The sequence below is a fragment of the Xenopus laevis genome, chromosome 5L, assembly GCF_017654675.1.
Source record: "Xenopus laevis strain J_2021 chromosome 5L, Xenopus_laevis_v10.1, whole genome shotgun sequence".
Lineage (NCBI taxonomy): Eukaryota > Metazoa > Chordata > Amphibia > Anura > Pipidae > Xenopus > Xenopus laevis.
The window spans coordinates 143,960,204-143,985,318 of record NC_054379.1 but is presented as its reverse complement, the minus strand read 5'-3'; the positions used below and the strand labels follow the sequence as shown (position 1 = coordinate 143,985,318).

At 40.6% G+C, this 25,115-nt stretch overlaps 1 protein-coding gene across 2 annotated transcripts in view; it reads left to right on the top strand.

Annotated features, from left to right (window-relative positions):
* The window catches only part of hs6st1.L (heparan sulfate 6-O-sulfotransferase 1 L homeolog), a 69,967-nt gene extending 46,689 nt beyond the window's left edge, over positions 1 to 23,278 (top strand). The window contains exons 2-3 of one of the 2 annotated variants that reach the window (XM_018263987.2): positions 19,721 to 20,425; positions 22,288 to 23,278. In XM_018263987.2, coding sequence (XP_018119476.1) covers positions 19,721 to 20,425; positions 22,288 to 22,303 — 721 coding nt within the window. In that variant the 3' untranslated portion in view covers positions 22,304 to 23,278. Of the gene's footprint in view, positions 1 to 19,720; positions 21,307 to 22,287 lie in introns of those variants that run through there. The other variant, XM_018263988.2, reaches the window with a different exon arrangement.
* The last annotated feature ends 1,837 nt before the right edge of the window (positions 23,279 to 25,115 follow it).

Below are 25,115 nucleotides of genomic sequence, written 5' to 3'. Positions count from 1 at the left end.
CCACGTTAATTTTTAAAATTTAATTCTGTTTTAACAGGCGATGGTTATTGTGAAGGATGGTAAGACATATAGATCCTCCTGCATTGATGTGTAACATTTCTGTTACGTACCTGCCAAACCCGTATCTTTACACACACACACACAAGACACCTTTCTGTTTTCTGACTATTGTTAACATACTGTTTTTCTATAAATTTGAATAAAGTACCCCCTTTTGTAAAATATATAGTGAATAAAGTACCCCCTCTTGTAAAATATAAGGATATTATAAGTTACCGAGGAGTTTCAGGACCTTATAAAAACACGAGGCCAAAGGCCTAGTGTTTTTATACAGGTCATGGAACTCCGAGGTAACTTCTAATATCCTCATATATTACAACTGGGGGTACTTTATTTATTATAATACACACGTTTCAATGAGTCATGTGACAGAAATTACATCAGAACTCACCGTTTATAACTGATGACATCAGAACTCACCATTTATAAGGATATAATTTACAGGATATTCATGGCTTTTGTGTATTATAAGGATATATTATAAGCAGTATCCCAGGCTTCCCCCTTTGGAAAAGGCATGGCACTTTACTGATATTGTATAGAGTAAAAGAATCTATTTAAGAGAATTACTGAATATGCAGACACTCTTACTATTACTGAATATGCAGACACCCATCCACTGACGCAACCCCCTGTTTGGGTGATCACTGTTTCAAGTTTATAATCCTAGTGCTACTGGGAATCCCCAGTAACAGGTGTTGAAGGCATTAAATAGGACAGCTCCATAAACATTATTTTATTTTGGTCCCAGCACCAAGGACAGCCCCTTCTTGAAATAAACAACTAGCCTTTGTGTTGCCCCCAAATCCAAGCTGTAGCTTCTGTTGAACTATAACTCTGGCCGACATTGTTTGGGTATCCGAGAATGTGGGAAGCTTTAGTTAACATCTTGAGTTGATAAATTGCAAGGCCCTGTCAGAAGTGTTTGTGTCACCCACCATATTGCAATATTCACACTAACCCACTTTTGCAGCCCCTCCCCATGATACCACATTGGCTTGCAATACACACTACTCCACAGTTTGTTTCTTCCCAGAACAGCAATAAATCTTTAGGGCGCAACAGAATTTGATTTCTCTCTTCATTCAACTCTGTGGGGCCCCCAAAAGGGTCACCCCTGCTCAGCTCTAGCAGTGACCTCAGGCCGTGCCGCTGTGTTATTTTAGAACATTAGTATGATCTGAATAAACCCAGATTAGGAAGTATGAGGCACAGAACTTGAATCGCTAGTTTATATACGGGTGGTCCTCCTCCTGAGCTCACAGTACTTGGGGAACTCATCTGGTGCTCTTTCTCATGATCGGAGCTGAATGGAGCCGAGGATGCTTGGAGTAACACACAAAGGCTCCACGCAGAATCAACCCACAATACACAGCAGGTGTCCCAGTACTGCGCTGACATGTTTAATGGTGTCAGGACTGGATCCAACTTTAGAGGCTCTGAAATGGGGGAGGTTTGCTAAATTCAGTCACTGGCTGTCATGCACCTTCAGTTCTGACAACCCAGATGAATATAACCTTTATGTATATTTATTATGTATATTTGTGTATGTTTAAGTGTTGACTGCCTTGTGGTATGTTGAGGGAGAGAATATAGGTTCTAGATAATGCAAGTTGGTACTTCATGTTGATTTTATGCAGGTTGTACAATAAAAAGATCACTGGATGAGGGACATGGTTCTCCAGAGTGAAATTTTCTGCTGATTTATAAAGATTGGACAATGGTGCCTCCACTGTTGAAGAACAAGTATACAAGTCTACAGGGAAAACACCTATTATCCTAGGGTCCTTGTTGGACCCTAGGGGGACAGCCAGGTTGTAGATTGGCCAAAAAAAGTGGAATGTAATTTGACACGTAACAAGGACATGTCCACTTTGCTAGTATTACCAATTCTCTGTCTTTTATATTCTTTTGATGTCGCCTTAGGGGAAGCCACTGTGTCTTGTCCCATTTAGGGCAGAGACAGACGAGAAGATTTGGGGAGATTAGTCGCCCGGCGACAAATCTATTGTTCTTCGGCGACTAATTTCCCCGAACCGCCTCCCTACCGGCTAAAATCTAAATCGCATGCAGGATGGCCCTCATGATTTTCCGAAGTTGTGATTTGTTTTCCGAAGTCGCCCAAAGTTTCCTCGTGAGGCAACTTCGGGGCGACTTTGGAAAATAAAGAGCTCAGAGTGCCATCCCGCTGGCGATTTCGATTTTAGCCGGCGGGGAGGCAGTTCAGGGAGATTAGTAGCCAAAGAAGAGGCAGTTTGTTGCCGGGCGACTAAATCTCTCCAAATCTACTCATCCGTGTCTCTGCCCAGATGTAATGTTGTGAGGTGCATGTGGTTTTGTATCTGGCATGGACAGAGAGAAAGAGAGATAATGGATTTTGTGTTACAACAGGAATCTGTGGCACTGTAACCCCAGTTGTTTCTGTCTAGTAAACTTTTGCTTATCTCTGTAAACTGCACTCCTATGACACACCTCACAGTATCAAATGGGGCTGCACACCACTCATAATAACGTGGGTATAAACTTGCTGTCTATCCCGGTCAGTGGGTGTAACTGCTAAGCCGGCCATGATTGGTTCATGGCCTAAAGCTGACAAATGTCCTTCAGGTCTAGGTTGGTGACCAGGGGCTATAGAAGATGGCTGAAATCTTGTAAGCACAGTGATCCCGCTAAAATTGGCGGAACCCATTACTAGTAGATATTGATCTTGGAACATGCATTTAATCATTGTGATTGCACTTGACTTGTATGCCTGTGGATTTCACTCTCTGTAGAAATATACCAGGGGAAAGGCCACTCCATTTTACAGTTTGTTCCTATTGAGCATATGTTATAGTGGCACCAGCCCTCCAATGTGCAGAACAACAAATATTCCCTCAAAAACCAAGTAATGACCAGAAGTGCACGTTGGCAGTGAGAGGGTTAATCTGGGGAGCTTCTCTCTTGTACAGACCTCTCTGCTTCCAGTCAATAAAATCCATTCCTGCTGATTGTGTTATAACCTAAAACACGCAGTAAATGAACTGTATGCGGTTTACTGCTTTTAAGTAATAACGCTGACATTCCGTTGCTATTGGAGTTAATGTGCAGATATTCGGAGGCCAAAGGGTAACCGTGCACTGATCAGAACTTGGGTTCTTTCTGTCTGGTCTGACCAGAAATATCCTGCTTATTCTGTCTGTGAGCCTCTGAACTTTTAGGTGACAGCTGTATGGAAAGCGTGGAATTTCTGTCAGAAGACCCCCGGCCGTGTCATTCTTTCATTGAAATGTCTGCACTTTGTTCCCGCCGCTCCTTAAGCCCATTTATTTTTAGGAGGGTGCGTCTTGGAATTTGCTGCTAATGAAAAGTGACACTCTCAGTGTGCACTTGGGTGACATTTCCCAGAATCCTTGGCCGAGCCACATGGGCTAGACATAGCAGGTGTGGCAGAACCTATGGCAGATGTGTATTGCTGACTTCTGTTTTCATTCGGGGAGCTGCTGTACAAAATGCTTTAGTGTCATGGTGGTTTGTTTTCTCCCAGGGACTATTTCTGTCACACGTATGAAAACGCTCTCGAAAGCACTACAAGGCATAAAGGGAAACTAAATATTGCAGATTAATAAAAATATATGATATAAAACAGGCCAACAGAAATAGTATATGAATACTACTGTGTTGAAATAAGGCTTGTACAAAGCACTGTTCTCTCACACAAACCAAGGGGATGCAATGCACTAGGTTACACTGACCAATAAGAAGACAGATGCATGTCTTTTTCTCCCACAATTCTTCACCTGCAAGGGATTGACACAGTACCTCACAAAATGAACTACCGTATTCTAAATATAATCTTTTGTAAAGAAACAAATAAACAAAAGTCTTTCAATCTCTGTGGTTATGGCAATATAAGTGATTATTACCTCATATCTGAGTTTTTAATGGAATAATTGATCGTGTGTCCAATAACCACAGCCATTTATAGATTTTAGATGAATTTTCTGTGGAAAAAACGTCCCACTTTTGCTTCCCTCTGACTTGATGTGGACTGGTTTACACAGATGCGATGGTTTTCATGTGGCGGGTGCTCCTCCTTGTACCTCCTATTAAAGCACATTGCTACGGATGGAAATGGATGTTTTATCAGGGAGAAAAGAAGCAGAACCGTAAAATCAGCAGCAGGTTAATTACCACGGCTGTGTTTAGAGGAAACCATCTGTTTGGTCATTAGTCGTGATCAGCAGTCATTAATTGAGTCATGTCTCATTAAGGATTCTGTATTATTTTGTCAGAGATGGAAGTGCAGATTACCGCACGGCCACTCTTGTTCCTATCTCCGGCTTGCTTCTGCTTGTGCTTAATCACTTGGAGGCACAGACCACTGCTTCCAGCAAATTATTTTTACTCTACTTTTCAGCAGATAGGAGAGAATACATGACTTATTGGCACATTTCCTGGAAACGTGGTTGTTTCTAATGATATTGGGGGAGGTAGGAAAAAACAAATTGTGGGTCCCCAGTATTTATATTAAGCAAGACCATTTAAACCATGGCCCTTAGTGGGTAAGCTTTGGCTTTGTAGTGTGGGAGGAAACTGGAGCACACAGAGGATTTTGGAGAAAGACTGACACTTCTTGCAGTGCCTAGATTGGAATTGAGCCCCCCAATGCTGCAAGAGAAGTGCTATCAACCAGTAAGCCAACATGCTATCCTACAGTCCCTTCCCATAGACTAATTTAACACTGTTACTATAGGCACCATCTCTCCCTACTATACCTGCTATCCCAGAGTCACACTACCTTCCCAGAGACTATTATCCCACTGTTACTATAGGCACCATCTCTCCCTACTATACCTGCTATCCCACAGTCACACTCCCTTCCCAGAGACTATTATCCCACTGTTACTATAGGCACTATCTCTCCCTACTATACCTGCTATCCCACAGTCACACTCCCTTCCCAGAGACTATTATCCCCAGTGTTACTATAGGCACCATCTCTCCCTACTATACCTGCTATCCCACAGTCACACTCCCTTCCCAGAGACTATTATCCACTGTTACTATAGGCACCATCTCTCCCTACTATACCTGCTATCCCACAGTCACACTCCCTTCCCAGAGACTATTATCCACTGTTATTATAGGCACCATGTCCCCCTACTATACCTGCTATCCCACAGTCACACTCCCTTCCCAGAGACTATTATCCCACTGTTACTATAGGCACCATCTCTCCCTACTATACCTGCTATCCCACAGTCACACTCCCTTCCCAGAGACTATTATCTCACTGTTATTATAGGCACCATCTCTCCCTACTATACCTGCTATCCCACAGTCATACTCCCTTCCCAGAGACTATTATCCCCAGTGTTACTATAGGCGCCATCTCTCCCTACTATATCTGCTATCCCACAGTCATACTCCCTTCCCAGAGACTATTATCCCACTGTTACTATAGGCACCATCTCTCCTTACTATACCTGATACCCCAAAGTCACACTCCCTTCCCAGAGACTATTATCCCCAGTGTTACTATAGGCACCATCTCTCCCTACTATACCTGCTATCCCACAGTCACACTCCCTTCCCAGAGAATATTATCCCACTGATACTATAGGCACCATCTCTCCCTACTATACCTGCAATTCCATTGTATGTTTTCAATGGCCAGTGTCTCCACTTCTACTAAAAGCAACATAAAACCCTTTTTAACCTGCTTTCTGATGGTCCAATGCCTGAAATGTAGTATAGGTGATGCAGAACCTGATGGTAAACATGCAAATTTGTAGTAGTATAGTAAACCTTTATGCAGATTTCCTACCTACTTTACAAGGCCCCACTCTTCAAATATATTTGCATTATATGTCATTGTGGGAACAGCCCTGGATGAAAATGTCCTGTTTATAGGAGTTATTTATGTTGTGCTTTTAAATTAACAGTTTCTTTGTTTTACCCCTTAGAATACAATAACAAACAATATCACATCATGCCTCTGCTTAAGTCTTATTTATTTGCCTTGTAACACAATTATTTCATGTTCTGGAATTTGAAGAATTATCCTAATCTTTTTTTAAAAAAAAAGATTTGAATCCAGGGCTTGGTGTACCCTTTGTAATTTAAGTTGCAACACATGAACAAAAACAGAGATTACTGCTGAATATCTCAGCTGTTGTGGAGATATGTGTTGTATACTAGGGTAAGTGCATTCCACCAAGCGTGATGCCTCTTCTGTGAGCGAGTCAATCATGTTATGGGAAAGTATGCAGGCTGGCATTTCTGACATAGCACGGAAGTGCAAACTGTACTTGGCTGTAAATAAAGAATTTATAAAGTGTCTCTTTATATGCACTTTGATAAAAACATTTCCTTTGGTGATCCAGCAGCACCTGTACCCCATAACAGTTAGCATGTGCAACACCCCAGAAGGTGTAGTGGAAATGGGCACTGACTTTAGAGGCTTCTATAGTAAAATGCAGGGCCCAGTCCTATTTAACAAAGTCCTGCTAGTCATGATAATTTAAGGAATTAATTTAAAGGGTTCAGGTAACTTGGACTGCCACCATTTTAACATAAAATACTAGCTTTAGCTTTTTACACTATTGATAACATTGGCAACATGTAATTTTGTGATAATCCTAATGGTAAAGGTCATGCTCACTGCTTTGCCTTTTGTTTAAAAGGACATTCCTTTAGTTGAGGTTTACAGGGTTAAACTGTGCTGAATATTGGAATGTGTGTGCAAGTCCTGAAATGCATAAGTAGACACACAATGTGTGTGTTGCTATTGTCAGTAGTAACTGCCTAAACATGTAGATACTGAAAAAACATAGGTAGGGGACATATAAGTAAGAGTAGAGGCGATAAGGGGGCACTGTGTGATGGAATGTAGGGAGTGCGGATGAAGGGAGAAGATCACTGGGGAGGTAGTTGACCTGCTCCATTCTTCAGGTCATGACTTGTAGGCCCCTGATTAGAAGATTCAACTTCCTTTGCAATTAAGCAAATCCTAATTAAAAGCAGACTGGTGGTTTAGCCCTTGTTAAAATTTTGATAATTGCCATATCTGAACTGGTGACCTTCACAGGTGACCTTGTGGAGAACTAATCCATTCATAGCCATAATAAGGTCAGCTGGGAGTTTAGCTGGAAAATGTGTACATTCCTCTGTGCCCTTCCCTCTGCAAGTTGTATTATGTCCCCTTGCTCTGGTAGTTGTTTAGCATGGGCACCTCTGCCTTTTTGTCTTTGTTTGTCAGGTAGATTAAAGCTGGTCGTGCATGGGTAGATCTTTTAGGTCCTGAGTGATTGGATCACTTGGGAAGCAAATGCAGACCCATCAAAGGAGAACATCATCCATCAAGCCTGATGTCAGTATTCTCTGACCCTAAACACTGTTTTTGGATTGCCCATCTAATGTGTACTGTAATGCATTGCTATTTGTGCTTCTCGTATGACTGTAATAATTGTTTACATCATGGAGATACAAGTGATCAGATCTAATGACACATCCATGTTTGCGTGAAAATGTTAGTGCTAAATAAGGGGAAAAAAAGAGAAGCAAAAGATGACATGGATTCATCTGACTCAAAAAGTTTCTCACATAGAGTAGTTGCATTGTGACCCCCTTGACTTCCTAAAATTCCTGGTCACGGTTCCTGCACTGATCAACTATTTGCTTTTATTCCATATGTAAAGCAGAGGATGTTCTGAAAAGATTGCAGTCCATTAAACATTATTGGGGCCTGTCACACCTCTGCCATATGGAGAATGCACAATGGAGTGATCTGCATTCACTGGCAATAGGCATTATCCGCTCTGCGGGATCCCACAGACTGAAATCTGCAGGCAGACAGAAACTATGGCTAATCCGGGAATAAAATGCCATACGTTTTAACAGTATCCTATATGGGAAAATATACTCCTTTACATGGGTGCACCCTAAACTGCAGACTTGGCCATTACCAATTAGTTTGGTGCATCTTAATAGAATAATAATGTCTCAGCAGCTGATTCTATGGGCCAATGTTTAGCCCTTCCAAAAAAAAAAATAAAAAAAATGTGTGGGATGTGCCCCTCCGGAAATGCAGTTGCTTAAAATGTGACCCGCTGCAATTGGATGTCTGACAGCCCAGCTCTAAATCTTCTCTCTTCTTTTGTCAAACTGCTCCTTCTTAAAAATTTTTTGCTCTTTCCCTGGGATACTGATTTGCACGCTACCTCCCATGAGTCATTTTGTTGCCCTTTTTCTGTTTTCCTGCTCATCCTAATGTGTGTCCATTGTAGCCTCCCTCATTTCAGTGTTATTCAATACCTTCACCATTACAAGTCAAATTCTTGTCCCTTTCTTGCTAGTTTCCTTCTTACTTTCTCATGCTTCTTTCTAGTTTTATTCATTCAACTACAATGACTTGTCCTCATTTTTTTCCATGCTCTTAAGCTGTGATTGAAAATTCCCATCCGCCTTTGCCACATTTCCTTTGATGTTTTTGGGTTTAAGCTGCCCGTAATGGAAAATATCTGCTTGTTTTGCTTAAAGGAGATCTTTGTCTGATTTGGCCAAACCTTTAGTCCTTTTGCCAATATAAATGTATAAGATGGGCCCATGTTATGCCAACTGCTATGGGCAGTATTAGAGGGCTAATTGTAATAAGTCTTTGACCAGCAAGATTTGTTGCATGGCCCACTGACTAGCCTCAATCACTTTTAGATATTTGTAACAATTAGAGCTGTAGTAGCATGGGCCAGAAAATAACTGGGGAAATCTGCTAAACATGCCGTGTATTTTAAAGTTAGTAATTGATAGTAGATTGTTGGCCACAGGGATATAACTATAGGTGGGGAAGGGAATGCAATGTCATGGTTCCATAGACTCAAATAATTCACTCTATGGCATTAGAGGTTAAAAAAAACTACAATTTAAAGAGGCCAACCCATGATGCTATTTACAGTGGTTAAGAGATCTGAGTGGCTAGTGGACCTGGGATTCTGGTGGTCATAGGAGGCATAAAGCTTGGATACAACCAGTTGCATAAATATTGGGGGTGAGTTGATCTGATATTTTTCCATTTCATAGGGCAGGATTATATTGAAACAAAGGTGTCTATGGAGTCCTTTGGCAGGCCATTAGAATCCAGGCCATGGGTCTTATGATGATACCCTGTAGGAGCCCCACACACCATCAGAGACCTGCAGACCACATGATGGACATTTGCACCAGTGCATATAGAGGCAGCTCAGCTAGCATGGTGGTTGCCCACCTAATCTTCTGAATCAGATTAGGAGAGAAGAGCAGAGTAAGATAGAGAAAATGGAACCCAAGGGCATCTGTGACCTTAGCAGGAGATACAACTCATGGCGTGTGAGGATTGCTTGTGTGATTTGCATCTTGTAAATATTCACCAGAGTCCTGCGGGTGTGCTGACTCACTAGTAATCCCCCAGATTCATGACAAAAAATGCTTAATATAGACTAAAGTAAACAGAGCCATCAACAGGTTTCTTGGAAGATAAAGCAGCCAGAACAATATATTCTTTTCTCCTCGTCTCCATGAAGCATTATGCAAGCGGACCCTGAAGGGGGTTATTCTCGTGCCGCTCCCGCAGCTGGATGCCTGATTGCATAACGCTATGAAACCTCATTTCCATCCCGAAGGAAATTTAACAGGTTTTAGCACTCCCACTTTAGTCAAGTCGTCTTCTGCCAGTTTATGCGGAAGTCTGAAATTAAAATTTGTTAATCTGCCGTGCATTTATAATCACAGCCCAGAATATCATAATTACCCCCTCCAGCTAGACTCCTGTAATTGTCATTTTCCTGGTGCCTGACTGTGAGACAGCAATGACAGGTGACTTCACTCTACAGCTGTGTGTGGGTTGAAGTGGTGCCGTAGGTGCGAGGATCTCACAAATGCCTATGTTTATTGCATATTAACTGAAATTTGCACTCGGGCAGGCGGAGAAAGCTGGTAAATGAGGCTAAAAGGAATAATACATTTGCTGGCTGTCCATCTGCGGAGAACTGCATTTCCCAACATCCCACCCCCCATACACAGGCCAATAAAAGTTGCTTTTTGGCCGTGTTTGGAGTCATCCGACGGGCTTACCTAATCGATATCTGGCAGGTTAAAAATTCTGCATCTGTGCGTCTATACGGTCCTGAGATTCGACAGCCCATATCGGATCCATTATGATCTAATCGCTAGGGCCCACGATCTGATCAGCCCGATTTCGCCGACTTCAATGTGGGCATTTCTGGGAGAGATCCGCTCGCTTGGCGACATCACCAAACTAGGATCTCTACATCTATGGGCACCTTTAGGTCCACCTATCGGAGATCTGTATTTATTTACTAATACAGGTATGGGATCAGTTATTTAGAAATCCATTATCCAGAAAGCTTCAAATAATGGTAAAGGCCATCTCCTATAGACCTCAGTTTAATCAAATAATTCTAATTTTTTTTTTCTCTATGAATAAAACAGTACCTTATACTTGATCCCAATAAAATGAATCCTTATTGAAGGCAAACCATTCCTTTTGGGTTTAATTAATGTTTGAATGGTTTTTTATTATGGAGACCCAGATCCAGGATGTTCAGGACCTGGGGTTTCCAGGATAAGAGACTCCATACCTGTTCTCCTTTCAATCGCTAGTATTCAAAACGTTGACAGGAAGAGAGGAGTTTTGTTTTTTTTTGTTTTTTTTGTTTGCTGCTCTTTTTTTTTTTGCCAGATTGCTGTATGCTATAGCCCTTAATACCTTTAGAGCTTAGAGCTACCTACAGCTATCATGGGTTATACTGCTAGTAGCAGTACTTTGTGACCCTATGTTCTCTCATTTAGTCTAGCCGTTGCTATATTAGACAGTTGAGGGGATGGGAAGGGGCCATGTTTTATAGGATGCTTTATGATATCGATCCAATATCTCTGAGGAGGGGGTTATCTTGGCACATGTGCAGCCGATGGGACTGAGGGAGCACAAGTTAATGAGAAGTGCTGCTTTACTCTATTGCACAGGGATTCCAACTGAAAATAAAATGATATATATTCATTAAAATATCCTTTTACTACTACAGAGCAGGGACATCTTTACACCCTGTGGGCGGATAGTGCTCCTATCGTGGATTTATGAAATTAGATATTTTTATGGCCAACATAGATGAAATGTGTTTGGTTTTGCTCTTTATTAGAGCGGCCATCAATCACCCACTGTACTCCTCCAAGGCTAATGGGCTCTCCCACTTGGAAAGGTCAGTGGCAAGAGATAGGTATCAGGAATGTGCTTGGCTGATATCTTGTAATGCAGAAAGACAAATAAAACCAGTTAAGGCTTTCTTATTTTGGGTCTTAAGTAATGGTAAAGGCCTGGGTAGTAGGTCTGTCTCATTTATGGCCCTTTAGCTGTTGCCATGGTGGGAATACATAGTTCCCACCAGTAGTCAATAAAGGGGCACATTTAACAACAGTTAAAGGGCCTCTGATCCCGTGTGTTATTGAAACTTTTGTGTAATATTCTTGGGTCATTCTATATAGATAATTCAGACTAATAAAATCATATCAGCAGCATGGACAAAGAACTAAAATGCTTCCTATGTATCTGTAGAAATCCGATAGGACGCTATCTCTGCTCATCATCATATATTATTAATTCCTATTCCACCTTGTTGCTTACGGGCTGGAATTGCATCCTGATCCATGCACGCAAACCCTCATTTAGCATGCATTATATATCCTTTCTTCATTTCAGGCTAGGCGTTAGTAATTAGCCAGAATATCTCATTTTAATTATGGACAATTCATGTCACAACAACTTTAATCTTTGTGCTGCCAGAGAGAGCAGTTAGTTTTGTGTTTCCTATAAACACAGCTGCACTGTAAGGTAACTGCATGGGATGCGATGATGCTAATTGCCGCTTCTCCTTTTAACCCTTGCAGGCAGCTGTTAAAGAGACAGTAGAGCAGTATGTCCGCTATGCAGCCATATGAGTTGGGTCACACGCACACATAAGATTATAAAGTTTGGCCTGAGATTGGTTGTAGTATTTGAAATATCAGTGTGTGGTCAGGTTTGTTGGATAGTGGCAAACCCTGCACGTTACTGCATGCCCCCCCTTGTATTCTTTCAAGTAAAGAATCTCATTAGCCTTTCTTGCTTGTGTTTATAGCTCTGATATGATCTCAGTGGAGCATCACGTTAGAAAGAGATATCATTTGTATCTTTGTTAAAACGGCCTTAATTAGCTTCCGTGTGTTATTGAAGCATTCTTGCATAGACAATTCAGATTTGCCTATCCTGCAGAATCGCTGCGGTTTTGCTCACGCGTGCGTTGTGAGACTGGGTTGGATGGACGTGGTTAAGAAATAGAGGGCATTAATACAATCTCATTAGAAGGCCCAGGCTTTTCTCAGAAGATGGATGGGATGCTCATAGTTAGAATTCCTGGGGATGCTAATTGATGACCTGCATGCCGAAACATATTTAGGCATATACCTCCGTCCCTAACTGTGCAGCGGATCCAGCTGGTTACCTTTGATTCAGGATTGTTGCCTTAAACAAATACCAGCTAAAAGAGGCCTCTTGGCTTAGTCTTGAGAGCTTTGGTGTTAAACAGATATTTAAAAAGCATGTATTGTATATTTAAGAGAGTAAACAAGTGTAGACAATAGTAGATTGTGCTTGACTCTATGTGATCCTCATACAGGTCCTGTTTTGCTACATAGCCAGAAACATTATGGGATGCCAGACATGGGGCCACCCATCTGCATTGCAATTTTTTGATGTTCTATCTGGGCCAATGTTCTTAGATGCCACCTGTCTGAGCCACTGTTCTTGAGTGTTGCATTTCAGGAGGCTGTACTCTGGTGTTATAAAGGGCCAGAGGTTCAGTTAGGATTAGCGGACCAAGGAGGAAACACCAGTCTAACACAGTTCAAGGTAACCGACAAAGATGTGGCAGAAGAATGGTCAAGTCCAAGCAGACAGGTCAGTGCAGGCAGGAAAGGTTGAAGACGAATAAACAGGCCGAGGTCAAACATAGGAATCTGTAAATAGAATCAATAAAGCGCACCCAGGAACACACAAGGTAGAACCTATCATGTCTGTAGTGTCCTGGCGTCTTAAATGGGTCTATTTTGGCACCAAAACGGACGTCATGAGGTTGGCGTTGTGACGCTGCGTCGATTCTGACGATGGTGTCGTGATCCAGCATCCATTCTGACGATGGTGTCGTGATCCAGCGTCCATTCTGACGATGGTGTCCTGACGCTGCGTCCATTCTGACGCGTTGGCGATGGAACGGACCGATTGGGATCCCTGGGCGCTGGCCTCTTGGGAAGGCAGAATGGAGCAGCCGTGAGTCAGCACGGAAAGGTGGTGAGTCTTCCTTACAGGTGTAAATTGTGCAGGCCTTATTTTTGAATGGAGATACTAAATAAATAAATAAATAAATAAATAAATATATATATATATATATATATATATATATATATATATATATATATATATATATATAACAAACAAGGGAAAGTTGTGCTCACCACTATTTTTTAAAAAACATTAGGCGGGGGTGCAATGAGGGTGTGACCACAAAATACATATAGTCAACTACAAGAGGTCCTCTGCACTCAACCCATTATCAATATATTTAAGACAGAGACATTTTGTGCATACTGCTACTAAAAAATGCCTTACCCTTTAAACAACACAGGGATTGTTTGTCCATATATTGCAATATATTTAAGCTGGCCAACTACGTCAAAGTCATCCCATATCTGGCCAGTCCTACGCTTAATTTTCATCTGATTCATTAAGAATTCAATTGCTTAATTATACATTTTACTAAGTTTTACCTGCAACTTACTAGCTGCTTTCAAAGTAAAACTCCCAAACTTGGCTGCCCTTTTATTAGACACCAGTGGGATCACCTGACTATAGTTGGAGGGGGTGGGAGCTACAACATGGAGCTGGTCACTGCTCCTGTTTAACTATAACAAACAGGGGAAAGTTGTGCTCACCACTAGTTTTTAAAATCATTAGGCGGGGGTGCAATGAGGGTGTGACCACAAAAAACATATAGACAAATACAAGATTCCTCTGCACTCAACCCATTATCAATATATTTAAGACAGCGACATTTTGTGCATACTGCTACTAAAAAATGCCTTACCCTTTAAACAAAACAGGGATTGTTTGTCAATATATTGCAATATATTTAAGCTGGCCAACTACGTCAAAGTCATCCCATATCTGGCCAGTCCTACGCTTAATTTTCATCTGATTCATTAAGAATTCAATTGCTTAATTATACATTTTACAAAGGGACTAAGTTTTACCTGCAACTTACTAGCTGCTTTCAAAGTAAAACTCCCAAACTGCCAGCTGCCCTTTTATTAGACACCAGTGGGATCACCTGACTATAGCTGGGAAGGGTGGGAGCTACAACAAGGAGCTGGTCACTGCTCCTGTATAACTATAACAAACGTTATAAGGCATTTTTTAATAGCAGTATGCACAAAAAATGTCTCTGTCTTAAATATATTGATAATGGGTTGAGTGCAGAGGATCACTTGTAGTTGACTATATATATATATATATATATATATATATATCTCCATAGTAAAATGCAATAAGAGGAACCAAGTGTGCCCAAGTACAGTAAACCGCAGCAACTAATAAAATGTTAACTTTTAAGCATGTGACCAGTAAATGCTTCCTGTTTGGTTGCTATGGGTTACTGCACCTGGGCAAACTTTGTAGCTGTTTTTCCATAGCTCCAGTAGAGTCCCACTTTGGCTCAAAGGCAGGTCCTCCAGTTGCCCAATGCAGAACTATATCCCATATATTCAAGCGCCTCTCAGCTTTCCTTGGCTTCCAGATATTTATGACGGACTCTACTTCTTCGACAGAGAAGAAATACACAGTGCCCTTTTTTAGGGTGACAACATCAAAATCTAAAATAGTATAGAGAATTAGTATCTAGTAAGCTCTAGCGAACAAAGCTAAAGCATAAAAAACATTGGCTGACTTTTTCTACTGTGAGCTTTACCTTGGATCTCTATCAAGCCTATCCTATGTCTTTTTGATGATATCCTGGAACTTGGGCAAGTAAACTGCCTGTGTATGAGCAGCCTTTAAAATCTTCTCAAACAATAATAGATGGTTTTGGAGAACTGAATTACAACTTTGACCTGGCGGTAGTAGATGTGCTATGCATAGATTCAGATGTATAGTAAAAGGCTGGGGACTGGTTGGCTGCTTTTGCCCTGGATGTTTTGCAGCTGTTGTAGTACTTGGTTGTTACTTTGTTGGCCAAGTGACTCCTACCATGCTTAGTAAATGCTTGCCCTCTCCAGTGACCTTCAGTGTTTATCTTGTTTCCATGCCTGACACATGATTTTATCCCAAATTATCTGGCCAACTGGCTCCGTGTCCTCCTGTTTATTCAGACACGCTTGTTTCTGAAGAAATAATCTAATCTCACAACTATGTTTGACATCTGGCTTTGGCTAAATCCATAATTAGGACTGGGTGTGAACATATCTTTGGGATCTGCCCTGAACATCACATCACTTTTGACATTTTCCACTTCTCAATTATCTGTATTGATGGGGTAAAAAAAGCATATCCGTGAAAATCTCTTGTATACTACTGAATGGACTGAGCTGTAGATTGTGTGTTCTGATGTATAACATGGACTGAATGAATTTCTGCTATACACGAGAGTACAAACATAGCACCCACATTGCATCTTCAAAACTGTAACCTTGAAGTTTTATAACCTTTTTAAAAGATACAAGAAGCAATCTCATTGTTTCTCAATATTACAGAGGCATTCTCCATAGACAACAATAAACAGCAACATCTAGTGGTCATAAAGTGATAGCAAATAAATTACTGTTCTGTTCATATCTAAGGGAAATGTTCACAGAGGACCTTTCCAGAGTATCATATTGTTTCTCTGTTCCAAAACCTTATTGAGCCAACTGCTGGGAACAGGAACAAAAGCGGTGCGAAAATGTCTATGTGATATCAAGCTCACTAACTTTGTTTCCTGGTGATGGGCGAGTCTTTATTTAATGTAATAATCAGCCTGCTATTATGCTTTATGGTGGAGCCAATTATCACAGGAATGCTGGCACTATGGTAATTGCAGTGGTAGAGCAAAACCGATTATTTTTGAGAAGCAGTATTGAAAGCAAAGCTACCCATGTGGGAACTAGTGGACATGAAGAGCAGACGCCACCATCTGGTTTTGTTTTTTTTTTTTTTTGTCTAGTTCTGTAGGGAGTCATGAGTAAAAGAATAATAAGCACCTACTATCTTGGCTTTGCATTATTAAAGAGCATACAAAATGCTTCAACTGCTCAAGGGTAGTCTTTGAAGGCCTGTAAGAAGGCTACCAGCATGCACATGCTTTCCTTTATTTCATTCATTTATTACAATATAAATAAGTGGCACAGGTGACAACAGCCATTTAAATATTTTTGGAACATGTAAACCCCATACAAGTAAATATGAAACAACCATTTCAGACTGTGGCATGGTGCAAATGCTGGCTGGGCAATGCTTAGGTCCATCATGAAGCCGATCATACCTTACTGTTTGCATCTTCTCATTGATGGTTCCTTTGCAAAACACCAATGTGGTTAGTATTCAGATGAGATGATAGGTTGCTTGCATTTCATTTAGGAGCAGCCAATTGGAGAAAGCCTGTCAGGACATCGGGTGCGCAGACTATCTGCCATTTTGACTACTCCACTTTCCCACATTGACTAGGAAGTCTTTTCCACTTCTTCCTCATGAAAGGTGGGGGACTTTTTTTGCAGCCATTGTGGAACTGATTCCGTAGGGTTGCGGTTGTCTGCGGAATTCTCTGTAAAGACTCTGACCTCGAATGTCTCCAAAGTCACCTTGCAGCTGTTCTATTGCGTGAATAATAGTTGGCTGCTTTTTATGGGCAGGTGTTCACTAGGATTAATGCCAAATGGCATTAGAGACCTGGGAATTTTAAACGCCTCCATTTATTATGAACCATTTTACTGTATCCTCTGCAGCAGCCATTGAGTTTGATTGTGGGTAAAGTCCCTTTAAAAACTGAAACTGATTAGTCATAGGCCCCAAAACCTCACGGGGGGGGGGGGGGTTTGCAGTACTCCAAAATTGGCCAAATTGTACAGAGATATAAAATATTTTCAGTAGAATTGTGCTTAGTACAGTATAGGCCACTTTATGGTATAGGTAACTTTAAGAATAGGTGTTTCTGTGACTTTTATCTTGCTAATGTCATTGCATCTACCTACAAAAAGCACAAAACAGGAGCACTCATCGGACCTCGCTTCACGCTGTGCTGCAACTCACCATTCAGCCCCCAGAAGGCCTGATCCAATCGTAGAAACATGTATCGTACGGAGCACCAGCTGGGTCTATTTCATTAAAATCAATCCTTTATTCATGATATGCCACTTTCTCAAAAGATACAGCTTTTGAAAAAGTGTCTGGTAGCCACGAAACGCGTCAAGCGTGTTGTACGGGAATATGGACATGAAAGCTCCTGTATTTTAACTGTCATGAATAAAGGATTCATGAATACATGTTTCATCCACTCTTGGTATACAGGCCAACATCTCCTATTGGCTACTTGTAAGGAGACAAGGTGAGTTGACAGCACTCCAAGGAAAGGTTTTAGCAAACAAAGTGTAGGTTTATTGGTTCCAACGTTTCATTTCCCTGACGGTTCCAGTGTGGAAATAAAACGTTGGAACCAATAAACCTACATTGCTGAAACATTTGCCTCAAAACTTCCTTGGAGTGCTTTTTTTTTTTTTTTTTTTACATTAGGCACAAAACTTCACTTACAGGCAGGCACTAGGGATGGGCACATTTTTTTGCCTTGTTTCGCTGCGGAAATGACGCCCATAGACTTGAATGGCGTTGTGTATCAAAAAAAAAATTGGGTGCCCATAGACTAATGGGTGTCGGTGACATTTTTCCGGCAGCGAATTTCTGGCGAAACAAAACGGGTCAAATTTACCCATCCCTAGCAGGCACCACTCCGGAACACCAAAGTCATTAAGTTAGTAGAATCCAGGAGCCCAAAATTTAAATAATACAAAAAGTCTTTAATTTACATTATGTATAAAAGATAAAAGCGTTTTGTGTCGCCAAAGGACACTTAATCATAGGCTTACAATCTAAGGCCCCTTTCATACACATACTCACACAGCCTGCCTGTAAGGATTCGGAGTGTGGAAGGAAACTGGAGCACCTGGAGGAAACCCATGCAAGAACTGAGCGAACATAAATACTACTTTTAGAATAGATTTGTTCTGAAATGCAGCAGCAATAAAGATATAACTACACCTCTCTGCAACACACATTCCCTCCCCAGTAACACGATGCCCTGAAATGCTGAAATATACTTTATTTTCCAACCTGAAGCCTTTTAATCTCTCTCTATATAGTGTTCTGCCTTCCATTAGGACAGAGACATAAACATTTCAGCTGCATGTTTGTACTTCCAGGCTCCGCTGTCTGAAAGCCAGTTCTGCTTTATCAGTGCCATTATATCACATATCAGAATCCTGCCAAGAGAATTTTTTTTTTTTTTTTTTTTTTAGAGTTTTGTATATTTGAGCTGAAATGATGCTTCATACAGAAATACAGCACCATGGTGCCTACTGGTGTTAAGATGTCTTTGGCACTCCTCGGAGTGATCCATCTTGTGTTTGTTCTGCTGCAGAAGGTATTTATTCTCCCATACCCGTGTGTGTGTGATCTAAATAAGGATCTCTGTGCACACTGCAGGGTTGTAGGCACTTGCTGAAAGACTGCAAATATGAAAGATATTGTACTGCATAAACAGATCTCTGTGGGCACTTATTTTTCTGGTGCCCTTGAGGCATTCAAATGTTTTGCCTTATCGCTTTGGATCTATTTTTCATTCTAATGGCGAGATAATCTGGTTAATGTTGCTTGCAAATTCCCCTTCTTATATTATTTCTGCTGGAAGCCTAAATGTTCTGCTCTAGCTGCTGGTATGATGAGTAACCAGTGCCTTAAGCATTTGTCCCATGACAGAATCCCTTTAAAAGGAAAACTATACCCCAAAATGAATATTTGAACAACAGTTTATATCAAATTAAGTGGTATATTAAAGAATCTTGTCAACCTATAATATATATTAAAGCAAAAATTGCCCTTTTACATCTCTTGCCTTGAACCACCATTTTGTGATGGTCTGTGTGCTGCCTCAGAGATCACCTGACCAGAAATACTACAACTCTAACTGTAACAGGAAGAAGTGTGGAAGCAAAAGACATTACTCTGTCTGTTAATTGGCTCATGTGACCTAATATGTATGGTTTGTTTGTGTGAACCATGAATCCTACGATCCCAGGAGGCTGCCCTTGTTTTTTTGTTTTTTTTTTTAAATGGCAGTTTTCTATTTAGGATTCCCCGATGGCACATGCTACTAAAAAAGTGTATTATTATGAAAATGGTTTATTTACATGAAGCAGGGTTTTACATATGACCTGTTTTATGCATTATCTTTTTATAGAGACCTACATTGTTTGAGGGGTATAGTTTTCCTTTTAAAAGGCTCTATTAGTTCTGCAGTATCCAGATAACATAACCCAATTCCACGACTGACTTCTGTTGTATTTTCTTCTGTTTCAGGAAATTTTATTACATCACTTTGCTGAGAGATCCTGTTTCTCGATACCTCAGTGAATGGAGACATGTACAGAGAGGGGCCACCTGGAAGACTTCTCTCCATATGTGCGACGGGCGGACACCTACTCCTGAAGAGCTGCCATCTTGTTATGAAGGCACAGACTGGTCAGGGTGCACCTTACAGGAGTTTATGGAGTGTCCCTATAATTTGGCCAACAATCGTCAAGTCCGGATGCTGGCGGACCTCAGCCTTGTAGGATGCTACAATATGTCTTTTTTTCAAGAGAGCAAGCGAGCTCAAGTTCTTTTGGAAAGCGCCAAAAAGAACTTAAAAGACATGGCATTTTTTGGGCTCACAGAGTTCCAGAGAAAGACTCAGTATCTCTTTGAGAGGACTTTCAACCTTAAGTTCATCAGGCCGTTCATGCAGTACAATAACACGCGGGCTGGTGGAGTTGACTTGGACAATGACACAATCCAAAGGATTGAGGAACTCAATGACTTGGACATGCAACTCTATGACTATGCAAAGGATCTCTTCCAACAGCGCTACCAGTTCAAAAGACAAATGGAAAGGATAGAACAGCGGAAGAAGAATAGGGAGGAGCGACTTCTCCACCGTTCCAATGAGGCATTTTCCAAGGAAGAAACAGAGGACCAAGCTCGCTGGCCCACAGAAGATTACATGAGCCATATTATAGAGAAGTGGTAAATCAGAATGGACTTTTATACTACTAGGGTAAAGTTTGGGTTCACATTTGTTAATTCTGTATTGTATAAAATCATGACGGTTAAAATGAGAACACTTTTTATTTAATATCTGTAGCACAGAGTTTAATATGTCTCCTATGGTTCATACACTTATGGAATGGAAATCACCTATTTAGTGTAGCAAAAGAAAAAAAGGGATTATGCAGAGTCGTCAATGCAATAATGTAGAAACTTAGAGCATTGCTAACTGTGTATGTCTTTCACTATCTCACCCTGAAATCCGAAGGTCAACAAATAACAGTGATATGTTTAATGGATTCAGCTAGGTGCATCTCCAAGTTCTGTTCAGATACAGGCATGGCATCTAGTAGCTTTTTAAAACACCGATTTGATCCTTTGGTCTTTTTTTATGCCATTACATTTTCTTTTAGAGTGGACCAAAATTCCATCTGTGTGCACACAAGTATGGGGTATTTCATCCAAGTTACACGTTCTATTAGAGCTATACCTCTGACTTTTTTTTTTTTTTTTTTTTATTGACACTAAGACAAGAAAAGTCATTCCCTGGGGTGAGAATGGGTTTGTTTAAAACCTTCAGGCCCACCTAGATTATGGGACTTGGGCAGTTGGGTTGCCACACTCTTCTATAAGAGAGAGTAGCACACCACTTTCTCAGCCTAAAATCAACTTTCTTTAACGTTAAAGGAAAGCTATACCCCCAAAATGAACACTTAAGCAACAGATAGTTTTTTTATGCCATTACATTTTCTTTTAGAGTGGACCAAAATTCCATCTGTGTGCACACAAGTATGGGGTATTTCATCCAAGTTACATGTTCTATTAGAGCTATACCTCTGACTTTTTTTTTTTTTTTTTTTGACACTAAGACAAGAAAAGTCATTCCCTGGGGTGAGAATGGGTTTGTTTAAAACCTTCAGGCCCACCTAGATTATGGGACTTGGGTTGCCACACTCTTCTATAAGAGAGAGTAGCACACCACTTTCTCAGCCTAAAATCAACTTTCTTTAACGTTAAAGGAAAGCTATACCCCCAAAATGAACACTTAAGCAACAGATAGTTTATAACATATTAGGTGGCATTTTAAAAAAAATCTTACCAAACTGGTCTATATATTTAAGTAAATATTGCCCGTTTACATCTCTTGCCTTGAACCACCATATTGTGATGGTCTCTGTGCTGCCTCAGAGATCACCTGACCAGAAATACTACAACTCTAACTGTAACAGGAAGAAGTGTTGAAGCAAAAGACACAACTCTGTCTGTTAATTTGCTCATGTGACCTAAGAAGTATGGTATGTTTGGGTGCACCGTGAATCGTACGATCCCAGGGGACGGCCTTCATTTTTTAAAATGGCAATTTTCTATTTATTATTACCCAATGGCATATACTACTAGAAAAGTGTATTATTATGAAAATGGTTTATTTACATGAAGCGGGTTTTACATATGAGCTGTTTTATGCAATATCTTTTTATAGAGACCTACATTGTTTGGGGGGGTATAGTTTTCCTTTAAAAGCTTCATTACCAGGATCCAGCATAACATAGGCATGTTTTTGCTTTAAAAGCCAGTATCCCTTAAGGCAGTGGTTTCCAGACTTTATCAGGTTAGGCCCACCTTACCTCATCACAGATCTATATCAACATCGCTATATCAAACCAGTCTGTCATAGAATATCTAGTGCAACAAGTAAGGTTTGGCCCATTCTTTACCCTAACTGACCTTCAAGTTGGGCTTCCAAGAATATTTATACTTTCCTTTTGACAATAAGTGGAAGCTTGTATCTGTTTAAGATATTTTCATTGTCTATTGAAATGCCTTGTGTTTTTACCTTTAAGGTACGGACAGTTCTGATGTAGCAAGGACCTGTTGGAGAACTTGGTGATTGTAACTTCTCCACCAGCAGCTGCTTCTTATTCACTAGAGAAAGAATGAACATGAACACTAAAGGACAAGAGCCATTCACTTATAGAATCTATTGTTTTATATGTAATGGAAGAGCTCAACATGAACTTGGCTTCATTCAGCTGGTGAGATGGGATGACTAAGTTATTTCTTGCTTTTGGTTTTTATACATTGGTCGTGAGAAGTTTTTGACCCCGACATCTGAATTTACTTTATCTGCCCCAAACTTTATTGTAGGAAAAATACCATCTCTTTGACCTAATAAATTCAACTTTTCATAGTGGTATTTTTTCTAGTATGTCTACCTAACCCCTGGCAAGGGTTTCCAGACTGCTTTGCACCAAACTCACAAGGTTCTATAAGGTGGCTGAAGCACACACAACTTCTGTTTATTTTGCCCTACAAAGTGAAAGTAAAGACATATTTTTCCATCAGAAATGGAGAGGGTCCAAGATTAGGTATGCTACACGTGTAGTTGTCTCTCTAAACCATGCCTAATTATCTCTTCTTTTTCCCAGTAGCCAATTAAACATATCACTGTTGTAAGTCAGGATTGTGACTGGATCCACAGGGTTAACATGAAGCCCACTTCCAAGACTAGTACTTATATAGGGCACACTGCTGTTTTTTGTGGCATATATGGGAATAACAAGAAAAGCACTTAACTTCTCTGGGATTTGTAACAATGTGTTGGCATTATATTGCATTTTCAAACCCCAATTTGGATGGACTGTACCTAGTCAGCAAGACTGTGACCCCCACCCACCCCCCTACCCCTGGTCTGTGAGATGTTCTGATAACCAAGGTTCTATTTAAAGAAACAACAAGCTATTTGACTCTATTTGTGATTTTTTTTTTTTCACTGTATTCAACAAGCAATGTGAAATGTTTGCTCATTACAATAAATCAAGATATTTTAAGTTATTGATATGGGAATCCTTTCATTATCTGTTTTTTTCCCCCTTGGTATGCTCAAGTGTGCAGATACCCCCACACTCACTGAGAACAAGGTACGTAATACTAAATAATAATATTAAAGCGTAATGGGATGCCTTTCTTCTGCCCATCACTGATTGCCTTTAGTATATATTTACACAGGTATGGGACCTGTTATACAGAATGCTCGGAACCTGGGTTTTTCCGGATAAGGGGCCTTTCTGTGATTTGGTTAATTCAGCTAAAAAATCATTTACATTTTAAACAAACTTAATAGGATGGTTTTGGCTCTAATAAGGATTCATTGTATTGTAGTTGGGATCAAGTACAAGGTACTGTTTTATTATAGAGAGAAAGGAAATACATTGGAATTATTTGATTATAATGGGGTCTAGTGGAGATGGTCATGCCATAATTCAAGAGTTTTTTGGATGCCTATTAGATCTTCTGCCTAGTGATATAAAGGCAGATTTACTCGAGGGAGAAAATTCGCCAGCAACCGATTCACAGCCATCTCTACACTTTGCCAGGCGAAATGTCAAAGGTAAAAAATATTATGTAAGTAACAAGATTGAGAAAGATTTATGCACTTCACCCGGTCTGAGCTGGCGAAGGCAAATTTGGCGAAAGAGGTAACGTTTAGTAAAAGCATTTCATTGAATTTGCGGAGTAACGTCCATTCGCCAGAGCGATTTGTCGCCTGCGACAGAATACGAATGACCGCTAGCGTCTGTCTCTTTCACTAGCGAAGTGACGCCTACGCTGTTAGTAAATTGGCGATGTCCCTGGGGCGGTAACGCTAGCGAATTGCCGCTAGGGTTAGCCGCTTAGTCCTCGAGTAAATCTGCCCCATAGAGTCTAAATGAATATGATGCTACATTTTTCTGTTCCTTAATTGCTTTCATTAAAGTAAAGACTTTATTAGATAGCAGTCATTTTACAGACAATTTAGCCACAAACGATAGGCAGACTTGTCCTTTGTATGCAAGAGTTTTGGGAAGTCCCCATTTGATGAACTTATTGAATCAGTACCTACCATAGCTTTGGTATAAAACCCGCCAGTTGTTGAAAGGCAACCAGTGCAGCATTAAAGGGGACATGTCCTTTTCAAATTATACACTAGACCCAAATTATTTTTTTAATAAAGCATCCATGCCTTTTATAAAGGCATTTAAAAATCTTCGCTGTCAATATATTACCTGCTCCTCCTCTATTAAGGTGGCCATAGACCCACCTATAATATTGTACGAAATTAATTTTCGTATGGTGGGAGACAAGCCGACCAATATCAGCTGAAGACTTGGATATCAGTCGGCTCGTTGATCCAGCCGGCAGGAAAATTTGGATCGTGCATCCGAACATTGGCTATTGTTAGTGCTGAATCGTCACATACAGGTGGAATTCTATTGTTTCTAGCTGTATATCGGAGGATTTAGCTCTGCACGTGTGTATTGAAACGAACGATCTTTCCTGGAAAGATCTTTTTCCAGGAAAGATCGTAATCGTTATGTCTATGGCCAAGGCCTTAGGCAGGGAGGTGGGGCAGGCAATTACTTTCACTTTACATTCTGCACCAGATGTCCCTGCCCTCTTCACATTCCCCCTCCCTCTTCACTGCCTATAATTGTGTAGCCAGTGCATTGGCATCCGTTCCCCCCCTTCTAGCACATAAGATTTTGGGAAGATGCAAAGCTTGCCTTAATAACAGTGCCCACAAAATGGCAGCTGCCTGCTTGCTATCGTTGTGAATTCCCTTACTGAATTAAGCAAATGTTTATATTGTAAGTAAAGTTTGTTGGGTTTGAGTAACACTAGAGAAAAGCAT